The 22,777-nt window shown below is 59.5% G+C and overlaps 1 protein-coding gene across 2 annotated transcripts in view; it reads right to left on the bottom strand.

The window, feature by feature from the left end:
• PREX1 (phosphatidylinositol-3,4,5-trisphosphate dependent Rac exchange factor 1) overlaps positions 1 to 22,777 on the bottom strand; it is a 127,319-nt gene that overhangs the window by 5,657 nt on the left and 98,885 nt on the right. For both annotated transcript variants that reach the window (XM_040981353.1, XM_040981352.1), the window contains exons 11-32: positions 22,339 to 22,439; positions 21,110 to 21,213; positions 20,942 to 20,991; positions 19,530 to 19,605; positions 18,106 to 18,178; positions 14,729 to 14,871; positions 13,398 to 13,490; positions 12,582 to 12,730; positions 11,701 to 11,786; positions 10,662 to 10,798; positions 10,045 to 10,162; positions 9,050 to 9,237; positions 8,672 to 8,833; positions 7,973 to 8,183; positions 7,599 to 7,851; positions 5,763 to 5,969; positions 5,432 to 5,520; positions 4,157 to 4,239; positions 3,969 to 4,059; positions 2,459 to 2,587; positions 1,828 to 1,869; positions 769 to 989 (exon numbers count right to left, since the gene is read on the bottom strand). In XM_040981353.1, the coding sequence (XP_040837287.1) occupies positions 769 to 989; positions 1,828 to 1,869; positions 2,459 to 2,587; positions 3,969 to 4,059; positions 4,157 to 4,239; positions 5,432 to 5,520; positions 5,763 to 5,969; positions 7,599 to 7,851; positions 7,973 to 8,183; positions 8,672 to 8,833; positions 9,050 to 9,237; positions 10,045 to 10,162; positions 10,662 to 10,798; positions 11,701 to 11,786; positions 12,582 to 12,730; positions 13,398 to 13,490; positions 14,729 to 14,871; positions 18,106 to 18,178; positions 19,530 to 19,605; positions 20,942 to 20,991; positions 21,110 to 21,213; positions 22,339 to 22,439 (2,806 nt within the window). The remainder of the gene's footprint in view (positions 1 to 768; positions 990 to 1,827; positions 1,870 to 2,458; positions 2,588 to 3,968; positions 4,060 to 4,156; positions 4,240 to 5,431; positions 5,521 to 5,762; positions 5,970 to 7,598; positions 7,852 to 7,972; positions 8,184 to 8,671; positions 8,834 to 9,049; positions 9,238 to 10,044; positions 10,163 to 10,661; positions 10,799 to 11,700; positions 11,787 to 12,581; positions 12,731 to 13,397; positions 13,491 to 14,728; positions 14,872 to 18,105; positions 18,179 to 19,529; positions 19,606 to 20,941; positions 20,992 to 21,109; positions 21,214 to 22,338; positions 22,440 to 22,777) is intronic.

The following is a 22,777-nucleotide window of genomic DNA, read 5'->3' as shown; positions in this document are numbered from 1 at the left end:
AGTCCTAACAGGGTCCCGGTTGTCTATCTCCTCCCCAGGAGAGGTGGCAAGTGGCGGGCAAGAGGGGTATTTCATTGCCTCCTAAGCACCCGGTGTAGTCTCCCCAGTCTCTTCCTTGCCCCTTGTGAATCTCAGCTTCAGACCCTGGAGCCTCTGGGTGCCTTTAGAACAACTGCCCTGGATTCGGGGTCCCCCCTGCAGAGACATGGGGACAGCTGGGTGCCCATGCCTCCCCAGCTAGACACAGAATTATGCTTTCCAGGAACTCAGAACAGAGCTCGCCTGCATACAGCAGCAACCAGCAGAGGGCGCTCCTGGGCCACACATCCTACTTGCCAGTAGCAGGAGCTTTGGGGAGCAAGCCTTGGTGCCACCCAGCCTGGGGCCAGCAGTGTCCCCTCACCTCTCCTGGCTCCCTCAGTGTCACAAGCAACAATGTCACCGGATGCTGCCTGGAGTTCCCTGCTGAAGAACCAATGATCCACGTCAATGGTTCCTCAGTGTGTGTGTGTGTGTGTGTGTGTGTGTGAGTGTGAGTGTGAGTGTGAGTGTGAGTGTGTGTGTGTGTGTGTGTGTGTGTGTGTGTGTGTGTGTGTGTGTTCCCTCTCACCAGGCCCTGAGCTCAGGGACCCTCAGCTTTGGTTACTGCACGGTCCCCAGTGCCCCTAACAAACGGTCCCCAGTGCCCCTAACAAAGGCACACAGCCAACAGCTGCTGTGGGGCCAACCAGGTGAACTCAACAGGGCATCCTACCCGAGCTCACTCACCACGGCAGCAGGTGCCAGCAGGGACTGGCAGTGCAGCAGGACGCCCGTGGCGGCCACCTGCTCCAGCCACTTGCAGCTGGCATCGCGGCTGCTCTCGTCGTACTCGCCGTTGTTGTTGTAGCGATAGCTCAGGGCAGCCAGCAGCTGCTCGGAGAAGGTGCACACGGCGGCCACCAGGGCCTGGCAGAAGACAGCGTCCCGGCGTAGCTGCAGCTCGGTGTCTGGGACACGGGGCAGAGAGGGTGTTCCTGAGCCACCGGCAGACTGCTGCCACCCAACGGCTATGCTGGGCCCCGTAGCATGGATGGGCAACCCCGGGTGTTAGTCAGGGCCACAGGACCAAGGCCAGCCCGCCACAGAGTACCTCACTTCTCTCTGTGACCCAGGAGCCCCACAGAGCAAAGACACCCCATGACCTCACCAAGGCTCCCCACAACTGGTGCGCAGCCACCTCCCAGCTCCTCAGGGCGGCTTTGGCCTTAGCAGGCAGGCGCCAAGGACATAGCCAGGCTCCACAGTGTCCAGGGTCTCCGCTTTTGACAACTGTATTCTTTTGCTGGCCCCTACCTGGCCTTGACCTTGACGTGGCTTGAGGAACTAGCCAGTTTCAGACATTTGGTCTTTCAGAATCTGAATCGTCCAGCAAGGATGATTTCTCACTGACTAACTTCCAGGGGGGGAATCGAGGGATTAGCCGTGACCCTCAGGTCTGGCGGCAGCTTCCCCTTGGCTGAAAGTTTCAGAAGAGAGCTTGGATGGGGAACATCTCCAAGACCCCCAGGCTCACCTTCTGCCCCTCCTCCTAGTCCCCTTATCCCCTGTCCCAAGTCCCTGCCCTGGCAGGTGCACAAAACGTGTCTCATGGGTCTGGGGTCCTCACAGTGTCCCTAGGACTCAAGAGGAGGCTGTAAAGTTGGAGGAGTCTTGGAGGGGCTGGAGGCCAGATGCTGTGTTGCCCGGGGCTGGGCCTTGATGTGCCATAGCTGGCAGAGAGCAGCCGCTGCCAGGCTGGCTCCTGAGGTGTACCTGCCCACACCGTCACCTCTGCGGAAGTCTCACCTGTGCACTTCAGCAAGGCCAGGAGCAGCTGGTTCTTACCATCTGGAAGGAGAAGGAACAGAGCAGAAGGCAGGCTGAGGGTGGGACCAGGATGGGGGCCCTGACCCAGCACCTGCTTGGCCCCTTCACCGTGTGCTTCTGGGCCCGGGCAGCTGTGTCTAAGGAGCTCTGAATGTCAGGTAAACCCCAGGAGCCTCCAGACCCCCAGCCATCAGCCTCGCTGTTCTCGGCCCCAGCTCCCCCAGAGCTGGAGGCCCACCCTCCTGGGCCCAGCCACAGCCCCTGTGTGCACGTGGTCTTGCGCACATTCAGAAATGTGTACCCGGCATGACCACAGCCCTGCTGTGTGGAGACACAGGCCTAGCAATCAGGCCCTTCCCTTCAAAAGAACACTCTTGGGACCAAAGGGGTTTCCAGGAGGAGGGGCCAGCCCCCCACAGGGCCTGCTCCCCAAGACAGACACTCAACAGAGACTGGGCACCCCTACTTCTCCCCCTAGGCAGATGTGGGGGGTACAGAGACGAAGCCTTTCCTGACCCTACCATCTTCAGGCTCAAGGCCATTACACACACGTGTACACACAAGTGCACACACACACACACCCCACTGTGCCCGCCACCCCTGCCCTGACCTTCCACATATCTCTGGATGTTGTCCACCAGGGTCTTGATGGAGCTGGGGAGGTTCCAGGGGTCCTCTTGGATGCTGATCTGGATCAGGCTCCGGCCACGGATCGTACACTCTTCTTTCTGTTTGAACTCTGGGGCCCAGGAAAGGCATGAAGGTGGCTTTGGAGGATGGCACCACCCAGGACTGTGCCCTGTCACCCAACTCTGAATCCTACCTACATCAGCAGGCAGGACTCAGCTGTGACTTGGCACGTGGAGGGCACGTGACCCAGCAGGCATGCTACTGCTTCCAAGTGCCTTGCCAAGGGGTCGCTCCCAGCACTCCTTCCCAGCAGCCTGAGCCTGCGACTCCACACGGCTACAAGCGCTCAGTGCCGGGCAGACACCACACATCAACCCTGGCGTCCTTTCCTCCTAAGCCTGCATGGTGCAGCCACGTTAGTGTTCCTCAAGGTCGCCATCTAGTCCCAACCTAGACTAAAGCCCTTACACAGAGGAAGCTCAGACACAGAAAGGCACTTGTCCCGATTATACAGCCAGCTGGAGTCGGACAGACCCCCAACAGAAGCACACAGGGCCCTGTCCCCTTTGGCTTCCTCCCTGCTTGGGACCCCACGCTTCTGAGATCTGCGTGGCTTTGCTGCCTCTAGGTTTGCTGCGTCTACTTTCTGGCATCTGTCCCTGGAGAGAGACGATCCTGAGACAGCAGGAGAAGCAGGGGTCATGGGGTCAGGGACCCCAACTCCTTGTTCCTTTCTCCCCTTATACAGGGGCAGCTGCCAGCTGCTCTCCAGGCCCCAACATCCAACTGGGTGCTTCCCGGGGTCCAGGTGTGCCAGACCCAACCTCAGGCTTGCCGGTGAGGCATGCTAAGCTTCTGCCTATGGCACTGACATCTGTTGGTGCCAGTTTGAGTCCCGACTGCTCCACTTCCCATCCACATCCTGCTAGTGTGGGAAAGCAGCGAAGGATGGCCCAAGTGCTTGGGTCCCTGATCCCGCACGGGAGACCCAGAGGAAGCTTCCAGCTCGTGGCTTTGGATGGGCCCAGTTCCAGCTACTGTGGCAATGTGGGGAGTGACCCAGCAGACGGAAGTTCTTTCTGTGTATGTCTGCTCTCTAACTCAGTTACTCAAATAAAAATAAGTGAATCTTAAACAGGTAGCAAAGGACGCAGGTGAAGAACAAGCAGACATCACAGATCCTAGGAACACAGCTAAGGTGACAAGAGGGACCACCAGAGGAGGACACCCTGCCCCCACCAAGCTCCACAGGGTGGCTCCTCAGGTCCAGGACCAGCCAGGGCCACAGACCTGGGCGCACACCTTCGCCCCACAGTCCTCATTTCCCGCTGTTTTCACAACCCTTAATAAACAACAGCAGACCCACGCTCAGCCCCGCAGCTGTGTCGAGTCAGGCTGTGGCCTCATTCCAGCACCTCCCAGAGCCCAAGGTGGGCAAAGCATGGAGCAGGCCATGAGCAGGAACACATGCCACGGTGGGGCTGCCTCACCTTGCAAGCTGTGGTCCATGGGGAAGTGCCTGGTCTCCTCGAAGGCCCTGCTCATGACTGGGCCCTTGAGCAACGTGTTGATGGCGTCCACCTAAGGGCAGCAGGTGCAGGCATGGGTCACCCTCAGTCCCCTCTTAATCGGTCCCCGAGAACCCCGAGGCCCCACGCCAGGGAGAGGAAGGTGACACCTGATTAAAGAGATGCTCCAGGCAGCCGTGCAGCTTGTCCTGCTTGTCTGATGGGATCCGCATGTCACAGGGCAGCTCGTCTCCTAGTGGACGGAAGGAGGGGCAGCTGTCAGGCCCTCCTCTTGCACATGCAAGCCCTTTCCACAAGAGCCCAGGAGGCCATGGCATCCCTGATCCGTGACAGGGCAGGGCATGGAGACTGACAGGCCTTGGGCCACGCTGAGTCAATCATTCAACCTGAGTTTTTTCAACTGTAAAATGGGTGAACACTGAACCTGTGCAAAAGAGGAGGCCTGGGGAACATCATGGCTGCAGACCAGAAGCTTCCAGCCCTGGCTACCTCAGTGCAGTGGCGACCCGCTGCTGCCCGGCACTGGCTGCCTCGGTGCGGCATGACCCACTGCTGCCTGGCCTGGCTCGGCAGCCAAGAACCTCACGTGATCCCAGCTTGATCTCACATGACTGGACTACTTCCACTTCTGCTACTCCATGCACTGACCACCTCCGAGGGCACAGCAGGGACAGTGGGGACAGCCTACAAACTGGAAGGCTGGGAGGAAGGTACGTCCTGGGCCCTCTGCATCTGCCACCCCAGCATCCTGAATCATGGACCATGTTCCCAGGCTGAACACTGAGGTTGGCACGCTCTGACTTGTAACAGCGTTCCTCAGGCCTGTCCATCTGTCTGTCCCTCTGGGCCTAAAGATGTGGTCACCCATGTCCTCCTGCATGACAGCCGTCACAGTTCAGGTCCACACACTCATGGCAGGGGGAGGGGAGCCTCTGCTCTGAGGTCTGTCTTGTTCCTCCGGGAGCCCCCGGGTCACATGGCTATCATGACCACCCATCATACATGATCACACAGGACTGGACAAGATCAGACCCAACAGCATCACACATGCTTCCACTGTCCCGTGTCCCCTGCCCATCTCAGAGGGCCACAGCACCACAAGGCCTGGGCGCGGGGGACTGAAACCGAAGGTGGGGATGACAGAGAGCATAGTCATGACCCCGACGGATCTGTGCACGCTGCCAACCCCGTGCCCTGCAGCACGTGTGGCTGCTGCGTGTTAGTGAGCAGAGCAACACGGATGCACACTCAGCGATCACAGCACACCCTTCCTGAAATGCCCACAATTCAGACAACTGCTTTCTACAATCATGTTGATGATGCTCACTGAGTGAGGAGTAGTGCTGGCACACAGCTGCACACTACAATGAACAGGGTGCCAGCGGCAGATGCGGTACCCCCCCCGGCACCCCCATCGCACTCACCGGAGCCCATCTCGTCACTGCCCAGGTACGAGCTGTTACTCCGCACGCTGGTGTAGGACAGGACCGAGTCCCGGTTGCTGTTACACTCGCTGCAAAGGGGCCGAGAGAAGGGACTGAGTCGCTCCCTCCAGTCCCAGAACCCACTTATCTGCAGTGTAGACAGAAACACTGGGCCCTCAGGTTGCCAGCAGTCGCAAGAATTGCAGCTGGGTCTCCCACACAGGGGACCAAACCACAACGTTGGACACAGCCCCCCAGGCCCACTGCATCCCAGGAACGTTCCCTCGGCTTCTGCCCTCCCCCGTCAACCCGCTCCCGTGGCCGTGGTCACCTGTAGGAGTCGCGATAGCTCATGGTGTCATGGCCAGAGTCCTCCTGGTCGTCCCCAGCCACCTTGAAGCACACTTTCTTGATGCCTCCATGCTCACTCCTGTCCATCTCGCTCTCCTCCCCAACCAGGGGGGACGAGGAAGCCTCCTCGGCCGAGGGTGGGTCGCAAGCCCCACCCGACGTGGGCTCCGTGATGGTGGACAACAGCCTGTGGGGAGCAAGGACACCCACGTTCAAGACCCAGGACATAGGCCTGGACGAGGTCCTGACCTCTGACCCTGCACGGAAGGAGCCACCAAATGCCTCATGCCCCTTCATGGACAATCCTTCCAGCACCCCTGTGGCCATCGGTGTAGCTAGAGTGGCCCCTGGGATCTGACCTCCTGGCTGACCCCAGGTTGGGGACACTGGACAGAGCCAGAGCGCAAATATCCCCAGCTCTGCAGGCCACATGGTCTCTGCTGCAGTAGGGTGGGAGCTCATGCACACGTGTTGGCCAGCAGGCAGAGGCACGGCCGTGTCCACATAAACCCTCACTTAGCAAAACAGCAGGCAGTGGGTGGGGCTGGACCCGGGCCCCAGCCCCAGCATGGAGCAGGCAGACCCCCAACTCTAACCCTCACACTGCCTTCTCCTGGCTTAGAACCTAGAGCAGATGACTCGACTGCTCTCAGCCTTAGCTTCCTCATCTGTAAAATGGGGTCAGGCGGCACCTACACCCTCAGTCAGCGGGAGATCCAGGGACTCAAGCAGGGGATGTGCTTAGAAGGGCACGTGTGAGCCGCCACCGATCCTGGCCAGGCAGACCCTGACCGCACATCCAGCAGCTCACAGTCACCGTCAGCCCCACTGCACCAATAAGGCAGCAAAGGCCCAAAAAGGTTAAGCAACCTTCCCAGGACCAAGCAGTCGGCAAGAGACAGACCAGGAGGCAGAGCTAGGGAGGACTCGAGTTGTAGCCGATGTTCACTGCACACATCGTAGAGAGGCCAAAGGGCGGGGAGCTTCCAGGCCGCGCCTTGGGCCCCTAAGTTTGTCCTTGGCTTTGTCTATCACAGGATTCCAAACCCATCTGCCCCAGAGACTCGTGTGCACACGTGGCTCTCATCCAGACTGGCTGTGCCCTGCCCCCAGAGGACAGGAGGCAGGTGACACAGGTATTTGTGTCTGAAGGTATCTGTGACAGTCTCAGCAATGGGTGTGACACAGAGCTATGACATGGGGCTTGAGCACATAAGCACAGCCGCCCACTTCCGCCGTGCCTGACGCCAGCCATACCCCATCCATGCCCAGGCACCCAGGTCAGATCCATCCCCACCCCAGCTCTGGCCGCCTGGGCTCACAGTTCTCCTCTTACTCCTGTCACTCGCTGGGCAGACAATCTGTCACCCTTCCTCCAGAGGTGGCCCATCGTCGTCCCCCCTTCTGCCCCATATTCCCCACACCCTACAGCAAAGAGGCCTGGGCTCATAGCAGGAGGAGCCCTGCTTATCTGTCAACCAGGGCATCAGTGGGCAAGTCTATACATGTCATGTTCAACCGAGAAACACGAGGTCCAGGCTCCCTCTCCTGGTGCCAGGTTCAAAGTACCAAGTTGCCTGGCTCTGCCCCCGACTCGGGCACCATGGCCACGCTACCTGTACCTCCCAGAGAGGGAGGGTCTCTCTGGGAATCCCACACCCTGTCCCCAACCTGGGGGCATCTCTGGTCTTCAAGAACTTGGGGCTCGGAAGCTCTGGTGCCAGGAGTCAAGGGCCTAAGTGGGACAGGGAGCTACCTAGGAGGATGCCACTGCAGATGCCCGCCCAGCCCCTGGGCAATCTGCGGTCAGGCTCACCTGTTGATCTGTGTAACGTATTGTTTCATCTCCTTCAGGGCCACGTCCAGCTTGGTGAAGAGCTGCAGGTAGGCGTCCTGTAGCTCCCGGTCCTCCTGCTTGAGCAGGAAGCTCAGGCCCCGGTCCTCCTGGCCACTAGGGTCACTGAGATCCTGGCCCAGGGTGTCCGTGTCTGCATCAGGCAGGCACTTCCAGGACGGGGCGGCCATGGTGGTGATGCAGTGCTGGGTGTAGGACATGGGGTTCAGGTGGCCTACAGGTGGGGGAAGGACACTGGCTCAGAAACTGCCCTGCTCCTCCTGCCCCCACCCGTGTGGCCACAGCAAGGGTGTCAGTGAATGATCACACAGACACACACACACATACACACGCACCTTGCTCTGGATCAAGTCCAATGAGGGAAGGCTTGCGCCCAAAGCGGATGCTGAAGGACCTGCCCACTGAGGGCGTGGTCTTGGGGTAGGACACTTGCATGAGGTTAATGTGACAGTTGGTGGGACAGAAGTCCAGGCCACAGAGTGGGTGGGGTTCCAGGGGTGCTTGCTTGAAGGCTGGGCTGACCCTGCTCCTCAGCTGAGCTGCAAACTGCGAAAGGCAGGAGCCGTGGGGCCGGAGAAAATGCTGCCGCTCCCAAGGGGACCAGGGACTCCCTGCACTATACTGGTGGTGCAGGCCATGAAGCTCTGGGCAGGTGTGGGAGGGTGCCTCTGAGCCAGGCAGACTACAGCTCAAGTTCACTTCTCATGGTGTGTTTGTCTGTGTGTGGTGTGCTGGTGGGTTGGGGGTGAAGGGAGAGGCTGCAGCCAGAGCCAGAGGCCCATGTGTCACGCGGGAGCCCAGCAGTGCTGATGCCGACATGGAGGGAGCAGAGTCAGAGCTGCAGAGAGGCCCCCGGGACAGGCATGCAGACACCTACGGGCCACTTGTCCTTCCCAAGGGCACAGTCCACAGAGCCTCCCCAGCTGCCCCGGGCTCAACTGGGCAGGGGCTCTGAAGTCAGGAGTGCAGAGCGCCCCTGCACCCCAGGCTGAGAGGCCACACAGGGGAGAGATGGGCAGGCAGGGAACCACTACCTCCTGGTAGCGGGTGATCCTCCGGCCGAGGCTCTCGAGCTTGGTGTCACACGCACTGCGAAACTCATAGTGGGACATGGTCACCATGGCGCTGCTGAGGGCCATGAGCCGCCCACAGTTCTGCACGAAGACGCTGTCATCGGCAGCAAAGGCCTCCAGCACCTGCAGAACACAGGTGATGGCTCCTGAGTGTGCCCAGCTGATGTCAGGGACCATCCCTGGGAGGGCAGTGCTTCCTGGGTACACCTGGCAGGCACTGAGAGGACGAGTCACTCTCCTGGGGGAGGGGGAGGCGACCTCACAGGCAAGAAGAAGCAGGTGCACCCTCCCCCCTCTGATCCCCCACTCCCTCCCCAGGGCAGGGCAGCAGCCAGTGACCTTGGCCGTGAGGCTGAAGCAGCCGCGTGGCTCCACGATGCGTTCCAGCACGTGGCACTTGATGCCGGCCGTGCTCACGTACTCGTACACCACGCCGTGCTCCAGGTGCACGTTGTCCACCGTCAGGCTAACCACGGGGCTGTCCTCGCGCAGGCTCAGCTGGGGGCCCAGGGACAGCAGCGGGAACACTGCAGGGGCAGAGGGGCGGCCGCGCTGAGGACTAGTGACAGGTCCCGAGGTTGCCTGGCATCCTCTCCTACCCCTCCCGCCCTCCCCCACTGCCTTCCCCAGGTGTCAGGAACCACACAGTGGGCAGGAGGATGGATTAGCCACTCAGCATCCTCTAAGTCCCTGGAACCGGCTCCGGAATGAGCACGTGACCCACGCTGGCCCATCGAGAGTCAGGTCTGGGATTCACGCTGCGTCAACAAGGAGACGAACTATGTTTGCTTGTTTGAAAGGCAGAGATACCCACTTCTTCTTAGGGTGCCAAGCTGCCAGCGCCACCACAGAGAGACAACATAACATAGGGAAGGACCCAGATGAGGCGCCTTGGGGAAGGGCGGGCTTGGATTCCATCTGTGCCATGCTGGGTGTGCAATGCCCATGGCTGCATTCACCAGGACAGGTCCATCATGGGCAGGGGGACAGGTCCAGGAAGCCACCCATGTCCTTGGCAGTGCTGGATGGTCACGCAGGTCATCCACACGTGCTGCTCAGCCTGCCCTCGCCCCTTGCCACCCCAGGCTGGCAGAAGAGTTGCAGCCAGGTGGTGTATGTGTGACTTGGGCCATCCACGAGGAGCCTGGGGAAGCACCTTGACCCCAGCCCAGGGAGAGGCAGCTGGGACTCGGGAACCCTGGACCTTACGACTGTGACACAGCTGTCATAGCAGCAAAATGGGACGCTAGATTGGGGGAGGGGCACCCGGCACCCCCGAGAGACCCCACCCTTCCAGAAGCTCCCGTCACCTCCTCCCTCCCCATTCTCGTTACCTGGTTCAGGCTGGTCTTCTAGGGCTCCCAAGCCGCCAGGGTCCTCACCAGGGCCCTCGGAGTTGGCTCGGGCCTCCTGGGCATCCTCATGGGTGTGGTAGATCCACTGGTACAGGCCCTGGGAGGGAGCCACAGTGACTGGGGCAGCTGTGGTGCCAGGAACCCAGGGGGCTGCCACCTCTGGAGAGGCCTCCAAGATTGCACTCTGCAGTCATCCTGAGGGGCCTCCAGTGTTCCCGGGAAGCCCAGGGAAGAACCCCCGGGGTGAATATAAGGTTGTGGCTATGTCCCCAGCAACCTCCCACCCTGGAGCCTGCAGCCATGGGCAGAATGGGGCCGGCCATTCCTGCTGAACAGCATAAGAAACTGCGCTCACGGGGTAGTGCCCAGAACGTCCGGCACTGGCCTCTGATGAGACCTGACCCGGCCAGCAGCACCAGCTTCTCTCATCAATGCCACAACATGCCTTTGTGGTCTAGGCCCCATTTCAAAGCTATGAAAACAGGCCACAGATTATCATGGGCCGGCATGCCTAACCCTCTGTGCCTAAGAAGAGGGGGTTCACCCTATCCCACACCCCACTGGGGTTCTTCAGGGCTAGGCCAGGGATGGCTCACCAGGGCCTCTTGGCGCCGACTACGGAACGCCTGGAAGTGTTCCAGGACAGCGGGGGCACCCTCGCTTGCCACGCTGCTGCCGTTGACCTTGAGGACACACTGGCCAGCACACAGCCCTGCCGCCGCCGCCTCTGAACCTGAAGGAGGGCAGTGGGGCGGTGCAGGACAGGGCTGAGTCCTAGAGGCTGGGTGCCAGGCAAAGAGACCCAGGGCAGCAACAGGCAACAGGCTGCACACCATGCCCACCCTTGAGCCAGGCCAAAGATACCACCTCCTTCCCTCCCAACCTGATGTCCCCCTCCAGCCCACTGTGCTGGACACAGCAGGGATGGGCACCACCACTGGGAGAGAGGGAGACAAGCAGCTTGCCAAGGCTGTGCAGCAAGGAAAGTTCTAGAGCTTTGTTTCCAGCTCTGTAGCCTCCTAGGCGACAGTGAGCCAGGAACGTCTGTGTCTGGCACAGAGGCCAGACAGTCCTGGAGAAGCTCAGAGACCTCCCTCAACGCTGCCCAGCTAGGAGCTGCCAGGAATCAAGCCAGGTCGACCAGCTGCCAGGCGCACTTTGCTTTCAGCTATGCCATGATTCCCAGGCTACCAGCCTTGGATCCCAGGGTTTTATGTGACTGGCACAAAAGAACACAGTCACACAATGACATGCAGGCTTGGCCTGTGCAGGGGGGAACATGGGGCTGAAGGGGGAGAGGGCAAGAAGAGCTTGAGAAAAGTGCAACTTGCTGTGCTTACTTAAGCACTGGAATGAAAGTGCAACCTGCCCGTTTAGGCAGGCAACCTTTTATTTTTTTTTCTCTCTGCCACAGACCTCACCATTCCCTCCTGTATTCTCTACTCAGGTCACTCCATGCCACAGGCATCTACATTTGCAAGTCTTGGCTTTGAGCAGAGAAGGTAAGCCCTAGGGTAATGGTGCATTCCCTGGCAAGGGTCTGGGATGCTTGGGCATACTCTGGCCATGGGGGCAGATCCCCCTCCGGCAGCTCCCTCTCTCTGTAAAGATCTTCCCCGCCCCCACCGGGCTCACCTCTCCCCACTGCGTAGATGTAAGGCGGGGCCGCCCCCCGGATCTGGAAGCACAGGGCCTCGGGCTGGTCGGGGACTTTGATGACCCTACAGAGCAGTAAGGAACGGTCATCTGGGAAAAACATCCTGGTCCCTGGTACCCCCGTGGGCCTGCCAGCATCCCTGTCTCAGCAGCCATAGGTGTGCAAGTGCCCAGAGATGCGAGAACCTGCAAAGCAACAGGTGCACAGCCCCGGCACCCCCAGGATTTGCATGGATGTGAGATCACTGCTCTATACCTGCTCCTGAGCGCTCCCAGTGGCGGGACCAGGCATCACCCCTTAGCAGGGTGACAAAGACAGCCTGTGTTCACTCCAGAGAAACACCACAGAACCAGGGAGCCCTGCTTGGGGCACACTTGATGACAGCAGACACACTCAGGAGCCGTCCCACACCCCCCCCCCCCGTGGTCCCTGGGACTTCAGCTGGTTTTTCTGGAGTTCGCATGCTCTTCTACTGACACGGCTGTCTTTCAAACTTACCCAAATTCCCACAGCCATGCACGGCCTTAAGTAGCAGGGAGGAGAGGGAGCCAGAGGCAGGGCTTTGCAAACAGCCAGCACTGACCCCCCAGCTGACGGTCACAGGCTGAGCTGCTGGCGCCTCCCGTCCCCCTGCACCCGGCCTTACCCCTCCATGATCTGGCTCGACGTGTGGCCCCAGGGGTTCTGTTGGACCTTCCAGTGCCTCTGCATGGTGCTGGCCACAGACCTAAGGTCTCACAGGGCCTGCAGCCCCGGCCCCACCTGCCTCCTGCCATGCTGCTTTGCCAATCCGATGGCCTACCCTGCCCTCTTGCTCACTGCCCTGGCCCCGTCAGCTCCCGGCCCTAGGGACACTCACTCTTTGGCCTTGGTGGCCACCAGCAGACGCAGTGGGCGGCGGCAGCAGAAGGACTGGTTGAGGACGGCCTCCACCTCGGAGAAGGGCCGCAGGCACACCAGGTCCTCATTGATGCAGTAGATCTTGCGCCCTGCCTGCAGGCCAGCCATCTTGGGGAGGACAGAAATGCAGGTTACTGGCCCCCTCCCCTGCTCACTGAGAATCCCTCACAGAGGCCTCAAACCCCAGGGCCCTCCGGGGTGGAGCTTAAGGAACACGACCAACCGGGCAGGTGCTAATCAATGAGCCATGGAGGGCAGCCATGGAGGGATGAGTGGATGGGCATCACCCCTCAGTGAGGAGCTCGGCCATGGCCTGCCTCTCAGCCTGGGGACTTGGGCCTACGAGGGCCTGACCAAGATGTGGTGAGGGGGCATATCTCCCATCATCCCTGGGTGGTCAGAGTGGGCAAGCTGAGCACTGGATGGCCTGGTTCCTATCGCCTCCACACCCGGGGAATGTAGAGATGGCCCGGGCTGAGTCCTAGGACAGCCACAGATAGTGCCATCCTGACCCAGACAGCAGTGCATGCATCCCACCCAGCCACTGGAACCAACCACACACAGCCTGAGACGGAAATCTCTGCTTTTTGCCTGGGCTTCCCACCATGCCCAGGAGAGGGCGCAGGCGGGCCACCCAGGGTCCTGGAGTCCACTCCCGGCGTGGGCATAGTGAGCAGAGAAGGAACTAGCTGACAGCCTGGAGCCCGGTGTGTCGTGGCCTCACAGTACGTGGCCACCCGCCCTCCTGGCCGCCACACACAGCCTGGAGCCTCACCTCAGCCAGCGAGCCCCTCTGGACAGACTTCACCACCACAGCTTTGTTCTTCTCCTCAATATCGAAGCCGTAATCCTCTTCCTGGGGCAGGATCTAGGGGCCCGGGGCAGAGGAGCCTGGTGAGCTAGCCACTCCAGTGTCCACAGGACCCTGCTCCCACCAGTGACCAATACCCAGGGGAGGGCACTGGGGAGCAGCAAGACCCAAGCCAGCCCATGGCAGAACAGCGCCTGGCACATGGGCTAGTCAATATGCGGCCACTCCAGAAAGTTCTTGGGAAAATGGAATGAAAAAAACAAGTGTATCTGGACACACAGAATAAGTGTTGGATTCCAAGCATAGATTTTTTTCTCAAGATACGCATTCTTCCATGAGCTTTCTGAAGACCCCATGTCTGCATGGCTTCCAACGTTTTCACACCGAAACAAAATCACCATTTCATTCCATTTGGCTTCAGAAGTCCCCCTGAGCTGGTCTGCCAAATGAGGACCAGCTGGCTCAGACACCAGGGCCAGTGTGCCAAGTCCAAGCTCACTGCCTGTCTCCTCACTCCCCACCTGGGGGCAGCCTCCTCGCTTACCAAATCTGCTTACCCCTAAACTGGCATCCCATGGGTGCTCAGTCAATCAATATTTATTGGCTTAGAAATGCACGCACCCAACCAATGTCTACTACATGGCTGCCCATTCATTACTTGTGCCAGGTGCAATGGTGGGCACTGGGGGCTCAACAAGCCAGGCAGCCCTGCCCACCCGGAGCCCACGGGGGAGATGTGGAATGTGGTACGGGGCTGCGAAGCTTAAATCCACAGAAGGCACTTAAGGGGATGGGACCAGGGGAGGTGCTACTAAGGACACCTGCGAAGTGAGAAGCAGAAGTGAGGAAGGGATTCCGGGCAGCAGTGTATGCCAAGGAGACCTGGGGGGCCTAGAGTACAGTGTGTGAAGGGAGAAGCCTGGCACCTTGGGGCCTCCCTGGATCATCCACTGTGGGCCACACCTTGGCACAACGGCTCAATCAGCCGTGAGCAGAACAGGATGTGGTGGGCTAGGGCGGCAGACCCTCTGAGCAGGGCAAATGCTGTCCCATAACCCTAAGGCTAGCTACAGCACTGACCATGGACAGGGCCCCAGGCTCACAGGTCAGCATCCGCAGCGGGTGCAGGGGGCCTAACGTGACAAACACCTGCCCTGCCCCACCCTCCACCTTCACCGCCCTGCAGGCAGCCAGGTGGGGAGGACAATCCCCCCTGTGGGAGTGGCTCCCTGCCCCAGTCCAAGGGTATCCCGGTGGCTCCAGGAAGGAGGCTCCCCGTCGGGCTCCGCTCCTACCAGCAGGCGCTTGGCCAGAATGTTCTCCACCAGCTTGAAGTCGTTGCGCAGCTGCTTGTTCTTGCTGCTGGTGCCCTCCATCTCCTCGTCGGCATGAAACCGGAAGTACTGGGACTCGTCCTTGAACTCGCTCTTCTCCAGCACTGCGGGGCCACACACACACACGCAGGAAGGCACACGGTCACACGTCACCTGTCGGGGAGGGTGGGCGGGGGCTCCGGCAGCCTGTGCAGGAGGCAGCCCCTGGAGAGCCAGCACGTGGACAGTCTTGTGGAGCAGGCAGCCGTGCCTGTGCTAACTCAGCTGGGGACCTCGCACCACGACGTCCCGGCCTCCTGACCTGTGCTGAAAACGCCAGGCTTGCCCTGCCCGCAGATGAACTGCCTCACAAAGCCACGATCATAGAGAAGCGACCAGGGCGAGAAGCCGGAAGCCACACAGCAGGACGGTGGACTCATGGGCAGTTAGCACACACTGGGTCGCACACAACCATGGCGGGGGTTTCTCCGCAGATGGAAAGTTGCTCCCCCAGTGAGGGAGGGGAAGACAAAGCCCATCCCTTCCTCACCATACAGACAGCAAGAAACCCCAAAGGCTTTAGTAGGACAGGTCGAACTAAACTAAAGTGAGCTAAATGCAGAGTATCACCACCCAAGTGTGTCACACAGCTGTGGACACACAGCCCTCCAAGAGAAACCACAGTCACTTCAACGTGATGGCTCCACAGGCAGATTCGAAGACTACGATAGCGTCTAACACCAGCAGGAGCAAGTATTTAGAAAAACCAGAAGATGCAATGAGAGAACAGCAGATAAGAGACTTGCCACCGGAAGGACAAGGGATATGGACAACTGATGAGCAGAGGGGACCCGCACAGGCAGCAGAAACGCCACGACGGAAGCCATGGCAGCAGGAGCCAGCAACCCACGGCCATGCACAAGCCCGGGGTGGCCCGTGCCCCACTGTCCTTATAAATAAAGCTTTATTGGAACGCAGCCACACTCACTCACTTGCGTGCGATCTGTGGCAAGGCTGCATGATCATGGCCAGGCTTGGGCAGGCCACAAAGCCTCGACCCTGACCATCTGGGCCCATACAGCAAGCGGACCTCTTTCCCCTTGACAAGCAAGGAAAAACAAAGGACAAAATGACAACCAGGAGCAACTGACATGTGAGCTAATGTCCTGGTGGCTCATGGCTCAGTGGAGCACCGACTTGCACCGAGTGTCATGGATCCACGCCGTGGGTGTTCATTCCTTGGATGAGTGTGGGGCTCGCTGTGCCCCTTTGACAGATGGGGGAACTGAGGCCCAGAGAGGCTGAACAAATGGGCCAATGGGCCAAAGTCACAGAGCCAGTAGCAGCAGAAAGACCCTTCCCTGCAACCAGGCCTGCTGGACACAGAAGGGAAACTTGAGATCAAGAAGGGAAAGCAGCCGTGGGAGGGGCCAGACGGGAGTCAGCTGCCTCAGCCACGAAACGTCCCCTAGCCTGTGGATAGAGGCTGTGTCCCAAGAGGTGTCCACATGGGGAGTGGCTGCAGGTGGTCCTCACCTCCCTGCACACGCCACCAGCCCACTCAGGTGACGCATCATTCTTGAGTTGCCCCTAAATTTGCCTTTCGAGACAACAGACACACACACCAGGCCCCGGGGGTGGCATTTCCATCCTCCACTGCAAACATTCAATCACAGGGCAGGGGGTTGGGTGCAGGGCCTGCGGGAGCGAGGATGACACAGGACTAATGGAGAGGTCGGGGAAACATCACACAGGAACCCTCACACGCATGTGCCAGGCCCCAGCTTTGCCCTCCACCAGCTGCAGCCGTCACCCGAGCCTCAGTGCCCCTCATCAGCCGGAGTAACAGCAGCACCCAGACTCTGGGTGCTGGGAGTGGCAGGGAGTGGGGCATGGCACTCTGCTTCCCTGTGTCTGCCTTGGGGAGAGGGCTGGGGGGAACCGCTCAGTCCAGCCCCCAAGGCGAGGGCCGTGCCCTACCCTGGCTGCAACCACAGCCTTGGACGTGGCTCTTTCCCGTTTTAGCTTCTGAGCTCGTGGCAGACAGCAGGGGGATGGGGCCACACCCTGCAATTTCTCTCCCAGGGGCCCTGAGGCCTTGGGGTGGCACAGGAGTCACCCCTCGACCAGCAGCCTTCCCAGAATAGCGGCTGGGGCGGACCCCTAATTATTCCCTCCCACAAATGAGGGGTTCCACCCCGTGGGGACACGGCAGCAGGACACGGTGCATGGGTGGGCCCAGCCTGTCCACCAGTGACCATAGGCATACCAGCTCAGACCAGAGGGCCCAGCAAGGCCTGTAGTGGGTGACAGCAGAAACTGCAGTCCAGCAAAGAGTCGGTCCTCCAGGGGAAGTGTGCTGGCATGGGTGGGCCTGACAGCCTCTCACCACCACCACCAACCCCTCCTCCAGCCCCCTGAGGGGACAGCATATCCAGCACCAGGGTTCCAAAACCCAAGGCCACCACTCAGTGTTCTAAATAAAGTTTTTGGCAAGCAACCCTGTCTGGTCACTTGCTCCCTGCTGCAGGTACCAGGCTGCTACCAAGGAACAGAAGCCCTGGAGCCCGGGACCCCAACTCTCAGACCCCTCATCAGAGAGGTTTCTGGCCTTTGAGCTAGGACAGAAAAGCAGAGCATACAGGAGATGCAACACAGCCTTCCCGGCAGCCAAGCCACACGCACACTGCCCTGCTGGGCTGGGACCTACACACCCATCCCCTGACATCACCGCTGCGCTGAAAGCCTAAATGGGGTGAGGGTAGGGCAGGCAGAGCAATCTAAGCAAGACAAGCTACAACCATAAGGCTCTCAGGAATGTTCTAGAAGCCAGGAAAGATGGCCTGGCAGGAGTAGGAAGGCAACCTTCTGTCCTGCAGAAGGGGAGAGTTAAACACCCCTGGGGTGTCGGGACAAGAGCTTGGCGCCCCTGACCTGCCAGCTCCCCTGCCCACCTTTACAACTCACCTGTCTGCTGTCCCCTACAGGAGCCATGAGAAGCCCTAGGGTCAAGCCTGGGTCCTTGGGCCTGGCTGTCAAGCCAGCAGGAGGCCATATCCAGTGCAAAAAAGAATGCCTGGGCCACCAAGGGGCCTGACTTCAAACCCAAGCCCTGTCCCCATCCCTCAGGGGCCACTATGGTCCCCAGGGTCTCCCTGCAGGATTCCACCTCCAGCACCCCTTGTGAGCTGTCCTGAGCCAGCACCTTCAGGGTCATGCTGTGCTGTGCTGTGCAGCATCCAGCACCTTGCATGCTCTCTCTGGACTCCAGCTATCCTCCCTCCCCACCCCCACCCTTGTCTCTGGTGCATGTAACAGGTGGCACAGGGAGTGTAGCTGGGCAGGGGAGGGGGGCTTACCGTGGTGCATGAAGCCATTGTTGCACAGGCCCACGCCGAGCGCCACTGCCTCCTCCCGTGTCTGACAATCTCCCTGCATTGGGACAACAGGGGCGTGGGGCTAAGCGGATCGTGTCTGAGCACCCTGATTTGTGTGCCATGATGAGCCAGCCCCCACAACAACTGCATGGCAGGGTGTACTCCTGACAATCACCAAGGAGGGAAGGCTGTGATGTGCAACACACCCTGCTGTCCAGCATCAGCCCTTTCTAGATCCTTCCCTAGTGATAACACCCTCACCCACTTTCCAGCTCCCAGGGAGAAAAAGCAGAGAGACCCACCAGCTAAGCTTCCTTTGTCTCTCACCCGTTTTTCCCTCTTCTGCCTCAGGGGACCAAGATGTGATGGCTGGAACTCCCACCTCATCCTGGGCCACAAAGTGACCCTCAAGGATGGAAGCCAGCTAGGGAGACTAGACTAATACATGGCCCATTCTTGAATCTGCTCCCTGTGCAAAGACGCCACATTTTCTGCAGCTGGACAGCTGTTTAGTGTCAATTAAAAAAATGAAGACCCAGAGGAGTGGACTTGTAGCCTAGCAATTGAGACCCAGGAATCCCACACTGAGATGCCTGGGTCCAGGGCCTGCCCTGCCTGCTGCTGCAGAACCAGGGGGAGGCAGCAGCAGGGTCTCAGGCCATGGTTCTCAGCCACCAATGGGAAATCTGCACTGGCCAGCCTGGGACACGCATGCAAGCAAGGGATTGTGGGAGCTGTGACATCCCACCTTGTGACTGAGATAGGTCTGTGAACCCCACGTGTCCAGCAGCTCCCCAGGGGTATAGGTGTGTGTGTGGGGGAAGCAAGGGGCGCAGTCACTTAAGGGGTACAGGCAGAACTCAGCAAGATTCAGACACCTGCAGTAGAGGGCAGCTGCCACCCACTGTTTTGAACATATTTAACATGGCCAGGAACACCCTTAAACCCAGGGACCATAGGAAACCAGACATAAAGTATATTCTGCCATCATTAGAAGTGGCATTAGTTTAAGCTGCCACCCGCAGCAGTAGCACCCCTCGTGGGTGCTGGTTTTAGTCCCAGTTGCTCAGCTTCCAATCTGTCTCCCTGCTAATGCACCTGGGAAGCAATGAAAGATGGCTCAAGTTCTTGGGCCCCTGTAGCCACATGGGACACCCAGATGAAGGTCCTGGCATCAGCCTAGCCCAGCCTTAACTGTGGAGGTCACTTGGGAAGTGAACCAGCAGATGGAAGATCTTGATCTCCCTACCTCTCTTTCTCTATCTTTAAAATAAATACAATTAAAAAAATTTTTTTAAATAGCAGGGAATGAAACAGAATAGGAGGAGGAAACAGATGCCGTTGTGTTCCAGCGATGCCCCCACTCTCTCTGGTCCTGCCCCCAACTGTGGCCCCTGGCAGCCCACCTGTGCCAGCAGCCAGTCCACCAGCTTGCTCCCAGGCAGCACAGACTTATAGGTCTTCAGGTGGTAGTCACGGTCTCTGCGGAAAAAAAGTGTAGTGTGTGAGGCCGGACACAGAGACAACCATGGCCTAACAGTCTGCAGGACGTACCAGGCTCTTTAAGCGCAGGCCTGGGGTCCGAGTCTCAGCCAGGAACCACCCACCCTCACCCCCCACTTGCATGGGATCTAGAGAAACATTCCCCTCTCCCCCAGGATGAAGGAAAGAAGGAAGGTTCTGGAAAGTCTCTAGCCCCGGATAGGCAGGGAAAGCAGGTCCTGCCTTCCTAGGAACTCTTGGCCATGATGGAGACAATTGGGGTTGTCATGACCTTGGGGCACTGAGTGGGTGGGGCCCAGGCAGGCTGCAGAGGCAGGGCCAAAGGCCGTACCAGCCCAGGGCTCACTGAGCTGACCTGGGACAGGGCTTGGATCCATCAGGACACAGCACTCCTGCCCAAGAGCCACAGCACTGTGGCTGGTGCCCTCTTGGGAGCTGAGGAAGGTGAGTGTGCGTGGCCAGGCCCTGTAGCGGCTGATGGCATAGTGACCTCAGATGCCTTGGGTGGGGAAGGCTGGGAGGGACTCCTGCCCTGTGCTGTGCTGCTTGCTGGGTTAGCGGGTATAGTGGAAGGAAGCCCAAGAGGGATGGGGAGACCTGCAGATGAAATACCCAGGCTCACGTAGCACAGGGCCAACAGGTGTTCCCGAGAGATGACAAGAACATGGGGGCAGGGGCAGAGAAATGGGGTGACCCCTCGTCCCTTCACCCACAGTTCTGGGACTCACAGGAAAGAGAACCCCTGATCATCTTCAGTGAATAAGACCCTTGTCACGGCCCAAGGGACAAGGGCCTTTTGTAGACCCATTTCACAGATGCAGAAAGAGAGGCAAAACACAATTCATTCACGACCCTCCAGCACAGACCCACACCCAATCACAGAGGCAAAGTCATGACAAACTTGGTGAACTTGTCAATGTAAAGTTACAAAAGTGTCCCAGCACAGTGACACATTACAAGGGCAGCTAGGAGAGGTCTCCTCTCTCTGGCACAGAGACATTGGAAGGAAGTGACAGTGCAAGTGTGAGTGTCTGTGGGAGGCTGGGGACAGCATGGGCACCAGGTGCAAAGGCCACCCCGGGGTGAACCCAACCACACTTCCCCTTCCCCAGGAAAAAGGGCCAAGACACAGGGAGGTTAAACAGTCCCTCCCAGGGTCAATGAGCTGGCAACCAGCAGGTGGGCTCCGACCTGCAGTGGCTGGCTGCAGACCCACAGCGCCCCCACAAGCACACCAGGGCTCCCAGAACTCAGCTTGCAAACCCCGAGGCCAAAGAAGCAGGCCAAGTCATGGTGGTCATAGATGGGGACTTACTTGATCACGGGCGTGTAGAGGCTGTGCAGGCGACAGTAGAGCCTCACGCCCTGCAAGGAACAGAATGGGAAAGTAGGTGTCGGTGGGGACAGATGACGGCAGGGGTGAAGCGGGTGGCAGGGTGGCAGCAGCGGAGGCCCTGGCGCTCCTCAGCCTAGGGCTGCCCACCTTGGACATGATATCCTCCAGCTCGCTCCGTGCCTTGTAGGTGCCGTCATCATAGCGGAAGCGGTACATCACCTGCTCGTTCTTGAACTGGTGCTTGTCGGACACTGGAGGGACCCAGGGCATCGGGGTCAGGCTGGCCACGGCCCCTCCCAGGCCTCTCCTGACCTGCACATACACCTGCCACCGGCCTCAGCCTCCATGCAGGCAGGGAGTTGCTGAAGGCCCTTGCCCTGAGCAAGCCAGGCCCTCCAGCTGCATGTGGGACCCCGATGACACTTGTTGGAGCAATAGGCCCGGCAATGCCTCTGGCCTGGCTCAGCCCATCCTTGGGTCTTCACTGGCAGAGGACATGTGAGGAGTGGGCATGCTGTGATCTGAGACCACGCACTCACATGGACAGAACCCACCAGCTTTACACGGCACCCCTGTAGCCAGCCTTGATGCTTCCAATCCATCAGCAAATGCTTAAGCTGCACCCTCAAAAACATCAAGCCTCTGACCACCCCTCCCACCCTGATCACAGCAGCTGCCACCTCCCACTTCCCCCTGCCCAGGGGACTTGCTGGTGCCACCCGTGGCCCTGAAGGAGCTGGCTCAAGAGAGAGCTAATTAGTTAGTTAGTTCTTCCCTCTGCACAGAAGCCACCCCCACGAGGTCAGCCTGCAGCCTCCAGGGAGGGAGCCACGCTGGCCGCAGGGTTACTCCTGAACAAGCCTCTTTTAAGATTCCTGCCTGGGACTACACAGTGGCTGTTCCTGGCCCAGAACCACGGTGCCCAACGGGCTCCTCTCTCCCTACCCAGGTCCTGATTTCAACTCTTGGCAAGGCCTCATCCCACCGCCCTACTCAACTCTGACCCCGGGTTCCCCTGCTTGGCATGCTCCCTGGCACCCACACCCCTTGCAGATGTGTCTCCCATTACGCTCCCTGCCTTCTCTGTGCAGGTGCTGTTGCCAGCAGACCCCTGCCAAAGGCCTCAAGGGTAAACAGACGATCCTTTCCTGTCTGAAGAGGCATATACAAAAAGTTCCCCTCCCCTGCCCCCCAACTTTCTGGGGCACTACTGTCCTTGCTGGTGCCCTGGGTGAGTGCTGGGTTTTCTGCCCCAGAGGCAATCTGATGGGAGTATCTGCATTCTGGGAGGCCAGGCTGAGTAGGAGGGAGGTGCAGCTTGCATCAGCTCCCCCCTCCTCGGCCCAGCCACTCCCAGCCCCCGCCCCACCACTCACCATGGTGGATGATGCCGTTCTCCAGCAGGGCCTGGCCTAGGTTCACCCCTTCCTCTGTCTTGCTGATTTCGCCGATCTCCAGAAGCCAGGCCACAAACTCACTGCCAGGAACACAAGGGCCAGTTGACAGGGCCTCTTCCACCCACCCCAGTCCCCAGGCCAGTGCAGGCACCCCAGGGAGGACACCTCCGATGCCTCACAGGAAGGTAGAACCCAGGACCCCGCAACCTTCAGGCCTCACAGCTGATGGCAGAAGAGTGGGCATGTCTGTAGATGAGGGATGGGTGACAGGAAGAAGAAGAGGAGGAGGAGATGGGCAGGCAGGTTGGTGGACGGACGACGCAGTGATGCACAGATGGGTGGGTAGGAGCTGATGATGGAGGGATGATGGAAGCAGACAGCTGGTGGAAGAGCAGTCAGATCTGTGACTAGACAGGCA

Source organism: Ochotona curzoniae, unplaced genomic scaffold (assembly GCF_017591425.1).
Source record: "Ochotona curzoniae isolate NIBS_2020 unplaced genomic scaffold, NIBS_Ocur_1.0 contig_3520, whole genome shotgun sequence".
NCBI lineage: Eukaryota > Metazoa > Chordata > Mammalia > Lagomorpha > Ochotonidae > Ochotona > Ochotona curzoniae.
Note: the sequence above shows the minus strand (reverse complement) of the source record. Positions and strands in the feature narration are given on the sequence as shown.